Raw genomic sequence first — 8,188 nt, forward strand, 5'->3', positions numbered from 1 at the left:
GGAATTCCTGCTGCTACTAATCGGACAAGTTAATGGAAGAAGGGACCACACTCCTCTGGCGAACATCCACGAAGACATCAGGCAGCTACTAGGCGAAAAATGTGCATCTCTCATATGGGCTGCGAGACTCTTCGGTTCAACCCTAGATCCCGAGCAGCGGCAGACGGCCTTACATATTCATGCACGTAGGGTTCTTGAGGTCCTCGAACTTTACTAGTGCAATTTTACATTTTATACTCGGTGTGATTCTGCAAAGTTTTCCCTCTGTAGTCCTTCTAATGAATCTTTATCTAGGGTTAGATATGTCAAGGGCTCGCATTTTTTCTGGTGTTAAAAATTTGTTAATTTTATGAATTAGAGAAATATTGCTTTCATAAATCATATCTACTGTGATTGTAGCAGTATATCTAAAGCTTCGTATGGCTGATAAAATTAATACATATGTAAGATGGTATATGTCTAAATAAGTGAAGTTAAAAAATATTACATCAAGACTCCGCATGTAGAGTTGCTTACGAAGTCCAATATCGAACTCACGTGGAAGACTGGACCCCACCTACATAAAAGATGAAAAAAGAACAAAATGCGCGACCCGATCCGACCGCGTTACAAGAATATTACTTCACGTTATTTTAAATATTTTCCGCGTTATTCATATGTCATGTGTGTTATTGAGGTGATTTTGAGATGTTATTTTTCTTTAAATAGTAATACTAATAACACATGAATAATGAGAAAAATATTATCTCAAAAATACATCAATAATACATGAAAAATATACCAATAACACATTAAGAATGGTGACTGAGGTGATTTTGAGATATTGTTTTTTAAACAACAATACTACCTCAAAATCATTTTCATAACATATTAATAGCACAGCAGTAAAACTTTTTATTTTGTCATTTGGTTGAATCACTTCAATAACACACCAATAACACATGAATAACGTGAAAAATATTCAGAATAACGTGAGGGAATATTCTTATACGATATAATAGTCGTGCGTTTTCGTTCTTTTTTTCATTTTTTATGTTGGTGGGCCCCGACTTTCCACATGTCGGCTTAATATTGGACTCCACAAGCAGCTCTGTATGCGGAGTCCTGATATAATATTTGACATGCAAAAACACCAGAATTAAGCGGTACTCAAGTAAATCTTCCTCCATATAAATATTAAAATTTTATGCCAATAAAAAATCCTCAACAAAACCCCATTAAAACCTACATCAATCCACTAATTTCAATTAAATAGAAGCCATTTCTCATAAAATCCAAAACAAAAATCAAAATTTCAGCTTCCAAGTTTAAAAGCATCAACAAAAAGTCCCAAACAAACCCCAGCTTTCCAATAATTTACAAAAACTATCATGGCCTTCAACCTCCCCATCCCCATTCTTGAAGGCTTTCTGTACATAAGCATCCCAATAGCCTCTATGGAAGCCACCACTATTCCTGCAACAAGAACATCCCAATCTCCTGTTTGCCCTAAAATTGTTGCCAAGGCATTGGCGGTGTAGAAACCCAGCAGCAGCAGAAAAATTTTCGTCGGGAAGTTCTTTCGAGCGGAATTTAGCTTCTCGAGAATTTCTCGAGCCCCAGCGCTCACTATTTCTCCTAGTCTCGTCCTGCCGAGCCCGGCATTTCCGCCGTTGAAGTCGCCCTGAGGATCTGCGCCGAGGGAGCCGCCGCCGCCTCCGGTGTCTAAGGCCAAGGGTAGCCTTGTTCTATATCTTCTTATTTGGGTTCTGTATTGGAACAGATGGAGAAAGGTTGGCAGCTGATGAGAAGCAAATCATTTCAGAGCATTTAAGTACGGACCACCCAAATCATATGTATTTACATATCTAACACTTAAATTTTACTAATATATTTATAACACCCAAATCATTCATATCACATCAAAAACACCACAAGTCTAACTTTTAAAAAATGAAAAGGTGAGATATGTATGCAAAAAAAAAAAAGTTTTGGTGTTAAGTATGTAAACACAGAAATGTAGTGGTAATGATAGTAAGAGACTTGTTGGAATATGGATTATGAAATTTGCAGCTTTAGGTGTCATAAAAAAGAACGAAGCGCTGAAATTTCAAAGATTCGCATCTGTTTTTTCTGTGAATTAGAGTGTGCATCCAAGCATAGAGCTACACACCACAATTTCTATGTATTTACATATCTGACACCAAAGCATTCATATTTACATGAATAAAACTTAAATATTTAACATCGGATAAAAAATATCATCATCACTATCTTTTTAAACGAGAAATACACCTTCTCATGCATAGATTTATTACGACGACAACAACAATAACAAACTTTTATCTTACTAAGTGGTGTCGGGTACATTAAATTTTTTTCTCCATTCTATCCTATTGAGTGTCATATTTTTATTTAAGTCAATAAATCAAGATCAATTTTCATACAACATGCCCAAGTCTTTTTAAGTCTATATCTACCTTAACAAAAATCAAATCTAAAACATCTACTCTCCAAATTGGGTCATCAGATGTTGGACGTTTAATATGACCAAATTATCTATAAAGTGATTCTCTCTAATCTTATCTCCAAACCTTCCACATATTTCGGGCCAATATCTACACTGAATTTTGTTTTCCTCCATTCTATCCTATTGAGTGTCATATTTTCATAAATTGTTCGTTTTGCATTTTCTACTCTTAAGTGTAAAGCCAGCTGAGCATTCAAATCTCAACAACACATAATTTTATGCTTCTTCTTTACATGACAACATTTTGCGCCATAAAACATTACAGGTCTCCCCACCATCTTATAAAACTTTTCTTCAAGTATAAGCATTACTTTTCTATCACAAAATAGGCTTAATGCATTTCTCCACTTCAACCATCCAACTTGAATTCTACTAATAATATCCCCATCTATATCACCATCACTTTGAACAATAGACACGAGATATCTAAAACGTGCACTCTTTTTAATTGCTTGACCGCCCAGTATTACAACCCCATCACTACATATACTATTACTAAAATTACATTCCATATATTAAGTTTTAGATCTACTCAAATGAAAGCCTAAAAGGCTCTAAAGTTGACCTTCATAATTGAAGGTTTTCCCAAACTCTCTCTAGACTTATTCATAAAAGGATATAATCAAAGAAAAGCATACACCAAGGTACATCCTCCTAAAAACGTCTAGAAAGACTATCCATAACTAAAGCATAAGAATATGAGTTCAAAGCCGATTCCTATTGTAATCCAACTGATATAGAAAAAAAAAATGGTCAACCTTCCTTGTGTTCGAATACAAGTAACTCTAATATACATATCTTTAATGACTTGAATATAAGCAATATCAATACATTTCTTTTCTAAATCAACAAAAATCATATGTGAACCCTCTCTACTCTCTTTGAACTTTTTTGAAATTTTTTTGTATAACATCATAACTTATGTTACATTACTTTCTCCCATAACTTTAATGTATGATAGAATAACTTAATTATTCTATAATTTGCAAGCTTTTGCGCATCTCCTTTATTCTTAAAAATAAGAACCAATAGACTCTTTCTCCTCTCATCAAATATCATTTTAGTTCTTCAAAAAAATATTAAAAAAATTAGTAAGCCAAGAAAATCTCATATCTAAATATTTCTACACTTCTATTGAAATAATATCAAGTCCTACTACTTTTTCACACTTTATTTTCTTCATAGCCCCTTGAATTTCTATTTTACTAATGTAATAGTTGAAATAAAAAGTTTCGTTATTATATATGATATTAAAATGTCTAAAGTGGATCATATTTTCACAATCTTAATGAAAAAATTAAAATATCTCACCCACTGATGTTCAATGTCATCAACTAAAAAAACACATTTTGACTTTCACCCTTAATACACCTTATTTGAACAAAATTTTTACATTTTTTATCTTTTTATTCGACTGATTTATGTATTATATATTTTTACCATCTCTAGGATAGAATCTATTATAAAGATAACTAAAAACAGAATTCTCAGCATCATAAATTATTCTCTTAGACTCCCTACGAATCATCTTTTATTTTTTCCAACTCCCGAATTTTTACACCTAAAACAATTTTTATAAAAAAAGAATTTTATTTTTTATCTTTTTAACTTATTTAACCACCAAATATTTTTATTCATGAGAGTTTTTCCTTTCATTCTGTTAGCACATGTTTTGCAACTTGCTTAATAATATTCGTTACTTTATCTCATATAATATTGGTTTTTTCATGACATCACAAATCTTAAGGTTTTGAAGTTTACTCGAAAAAATAATTTTATTTGTTCTTTAACTGCCCACGTCTAATTTTATGATAGTATTTCATTGTATTTTTCATCTTTCAATCTTTAATCTTAAAATCCAAAATCAAAAATCGATTTTGGGCACTTAAATTTTTTTTCTTGGAATGACCAAGCTGTTATATAAATATAAATACTACATTTTGGGTGTTAGATATATAAATCCATAAGACCAAGCTGTTATATGAATATAAATACTACATTTTGGGTGTTAGATATATAAATCCATAAGAATTGAACTTAAATTTCCCTTGAATATATAAAGAAGAGTTGATGTAAGCAGCCTTATCCCTGCATTTCTATTTAACTTGTAGAAGGAAAATAAATTGTCTCAATGCAGTTTGCATACTTAACCCTTCAGCAGCAAACACGACATTCAAGAACTTAGAAAAATCCAACTAGAATAAAAAAACTTATTTAAATGCTTAGAGCCTAATGGGCATTTGATCTCATCTTCAGTTCGATTTTCATTGGTTCAATTCAAGGTTTGAAGCTTCGTGGCAGCGAAGTTATGATTAAAATGAGATCAAATAAGATCATTCATAAAATCATGAGACATAAGTTAAAATTATAAGATATATGGTGGACTATACAATCATTAGGGTCTGTGAATCCAAAGGTAACAAAATTTGGCTCAATGTACTTATTCTTAAACTCATCGTTAGCCGAAAAAATAAAGCCTTTTATACAATATAATTGACAACTATCTAATTTGAGGCTAAATTAACACTCGTGTGCCTAAGTCGGAAACATGATCAAATCCATTTTTCAACACAAAAGCTTAAAGTTTATGGGAGAGAGTCAACTATTTGGTATTTTATACTAACATATTTTTCAAACTATCTGATGTAAACTAAACCCAATACACTCACTAGCTCAACATGAGTCTAACATGATTGAGATTTGATCCCTTAATTCATAGAAAGGGACCAATTGAGGCCCCTACTAAACCGATTCAACAATCATTGTAGCTGATATTTTAGTGCGGAGAATGCAAAATGGGAATAACATCTTCTATGAGTACAATTCATCATAGTTACATGCTCATTGCATGAAAAATCTAGTTCATCCTTTATCATATTAGAAACCAAAAATGTAGTTTTGGAGTACGTTTTTGAATGAGAATATGGAGGAGAAAGATAAAAGTTAGAACACGAATCCACCATGATGTTGTGATCCCAGTTCTTTACATATAACAGTGATTTGACCGGTCCAAATTATATAGGCTAAGAATCTACCATAGTCTCCTGGTGCACCACTGCGCAATGTGAACTAATAACAATATTTTGGCTGAAATAAATAAAAGAAAGAACAGCAACAGCTCTCTCAATCATGTGGAAGAATAAGTTTTGCATGAAATAAGGAAACTTTATAATTGTAACTAACAAGCTGACATCTTCTTATGCCCAAAATATCGAAGGTTTGGAGAGGCTCGAAAACATTTACTTCTCTTGTATGCGGATTTTGAAGCAACAAACCATAGCCGTATGCATGCTTACTTTTATCAGTTACATGTCAGATACTGAAACTTTGCTTCCAAACTCTCAAACATTTGCATTTCCCTTTAAGATCATAGTGAGCATGCACCATTGGAGATGAAAAAGAGCATTTCACACTTTTTAAGAAGAAAAAGATGCATCATTTATTGCATCAATAAGTGAGAATTTTCTTCAATAAAATCATCAGCAACAAAACAACAAACTGCTATAGCTAGTTGTGCTAATAAGAAATTACAGATGCAATTATGCTTTGCGGGCAGAAAGAATGTCATATAATAACAATTAAATAAAGGAAGATTTACATACATAACTTATGTAATTACATAACTAACACCTACACTTCAATTTTTACAAATAAGCCACCTTACTATGCATTAAAAAAAAGAGTATTTTCACTTTTTAAAAGATAAAATAGTGGTATTTTTTATGTGAAAAAGTAAGATTTGAGAGGTATAATAAGTAAAAAAGTAAAGTATAGATGTCAGATATGTAAATAAATAAGAATTGCGTGGTACGCATGTAAACTGCTTTCTGCCCTCACTGTTAGCATCTTCGTCTCCTTTGGCAAATTCCTCTCCATTTTCATAACAATCAGAAAAAAATCAAGCATTCAATAAGGAATAAGAAGAGCTTTAGGTAAGAAAACAGGATAGAAATAGGTTACATAAAGAATTAAAATTTAGGAACTACTGTTACACAATCCAATACGTCACTTTTGGATTCCTTGATGCTTCCATAGTTGATATGCACGCTACATTTCCTTAGGTTAATCAAATCAGAAACTTTTAGGGTTCATGCAGCCATTTTTTCGCCTTGGAAAGAAAATAAAAGCTTCCCCCAATATGGCAGATTAAGCGAGAATGGCAGCAAATAAACCAGACCTGGATTCAGGGAAGGGAACTGCCTTCATGCTGAAATCCATGGGCCATCCTTCACAGCAACCTCTAGGGTTCCGAAAATGCGAATCGAAGCACTCCTTGTCCGTAAGAAACATCATACTTCGGTGGATCAAAGTCCCCATTCTCCTATAATATAAGATTGAAAAGAAATGGAGTTTCAGTGATTTAGGGTAACAGGCCTCATGAAAAATTCGATGCATCAAAGCACGGAGATGAATTGGGGGAGAGAGAAAAATGGGGATTGGAGCATTTACCGTAAACCTTGGTAATGAGATGGGGTGATTAGCTATGCAAGAAGAGGAGAGTTCAGGTACCGAAGTTGACCCCTAGGGTTTGAAGCTCCGGAAATGCTCTTCCGTCTTTCTTCCGATGGTCGGGTTTTTTTTTTAATTATTATTATTTTTTTTTGAATAATTGTTTGTTTGGATTTTACAATGAATTTTGATATTTTAGTGAGAATTTAAAAAATGGATGAAAGAACGAGATTGATTTGTAAATAGCAAGTTTTGGCTGGTATGTACGTAATTGTCCTTTTTTTAGTGTTAAAATGCTCACTAAACATAATTTTTTAACAGCATCAAACTTAAATATAACATTTTAATTATTTTTTCATTACAAACACTCTCCTAATATTGTTATTATTGGGTCTCGAGTCTCCTAATATTGTTATTATTGGGTCTCGAGTCTAAGATGTGAAATGTTGAGTGTTGTTTTAGCTATTCAACAACTAGCATAAAATTTTTCGAAAAATCATTACATGAATTCTTTTGATCATTGTGTAAATATTAGGGCGCTCCCTGGAAGCGACTTGTTGTATGTCCCGAATACTATGAAATGTGTGCAATGATCATTACATCGTCGCGTAGGTGTAGTGTCAACTAAGCACATGTTCTCACATTACGGATAGATGCAAGTAAAAAAGTTAGTCTATAAACTAATTTATGATAGTATTTGGAATATAGGTACTCTCAGAGGTAAATAAATAAAATTAGTTAATATTAGGATTTATAGAAAGAAAAGATTAAGAAGTTTGATAACTTGAGTTCTAAACTTTGGTATTCAAGTAAGAGTTGCACTAAAGATGGTGTATGTGTGATTATAGATAAGAGTTTGAATGATAATGTTGTAAAAATTAATAAAAATGGAGATAAAATTATTGCGCTTAAGATTGTTGTTGATACTAAGATTTTTAATATTACAATTGCTTATGATCCTTGAGTATGTTTAGATATAGGTTCTAAAGAAAATTTTTTGAATTATCTAGAAGACTTAATACAAACTTTTATGTATGACTCATATATCAGATAAAGGACAAATGTTGGAGCGGAATGGAGAGAAGGAGCGGAGCGGAGCTCGTGTTGCCCCCACGGTATGGTACAGTGGTAATTTTGTAATTGCATAATGTACGTCAGGACTATATATATATATACATATCAACGGGTATCTTGTACTCTTTTTCTGAATTAAAGGAAAAGTCGTCGCTC

General features: G+C 32.6%; 2 protein-coding genes across 2 annotated transcripts in view; one reads left to right on the top strand and one right to left on the bottom strand.

The window, feature by feature from the left end:
• The window catches only part of LOC110017983, a 19,052-nt gene extending 18,703 nt beyond the window's left edge, over positions 1–349 (top strand). Inside the window, exon 5 of the mRNA XM_020715185.1 lies at positions 1–349. This exon is cut by the window's left edge and continues 8 nt beyond it. Within this exon, the coding sequence (XP_020570844.1) occupies positions 1–217 (217 nt within the window). The 3' untranslated portion in view covers positions 218–349.
• Positions 350–1,144: 795 nt separating this feature from the next.
• On the bottom strand, positions 1,145–7,058 carry LOC110032791 (ycf20-like protein). Its single transcript, XM_020736549.1, has 3 exons — positions 6,959–7,058; positions 6,687–6,830; positions 1,145–1,748 (listed from the first exon to the last, which is right to left on the bottom strand). The coding sequence occupies exons 2-3, from the start codon at positions 6,824–6,826 to the stop codon at positions 1,295–1,297; spliced, it is 594 nt and encodes a 197-aa protein (XP_020592208.1). The 5' UTR covers positions 6,827–6,830; positions 6,959–7,058; the 3' UTR covers positions 1,145–1,294.
• Positions 7,059–8,188: the final 1,130 nt, after the last annotated feature.

This window comes from Phalaenopsis equestris, unplaced genomic scaffold (assembly GCF_001263595.1).
Source record: "Phalaenopsis equestris unplaced genomic scaffold, ASM126359v1 Scaffold000002, whole genome shotgun sequence".
NCBI lineage: Eukaryota > Viridiplantae > Streptophyta > Magnoliopsida > Asparagales > Orchidaceae > Phalaenopsis > Phalaenopsis equestris.

Coding starts and splice junctions, on each gene's coding strand:
- LOC110032791 (XM_020736549.1), bottom strand. CDS start 6,826: ATGGGGACTTTGATCCACCGAAGTATGATGTTTCTTACGGACAAGGAG. Junction 1,749..6,686: donor GTTCCCTTCCCTGAATCCAG/GTCTGGTTTATT, acceptor GTTCCAATACAG/AACCCAAATAAGAAGATATA.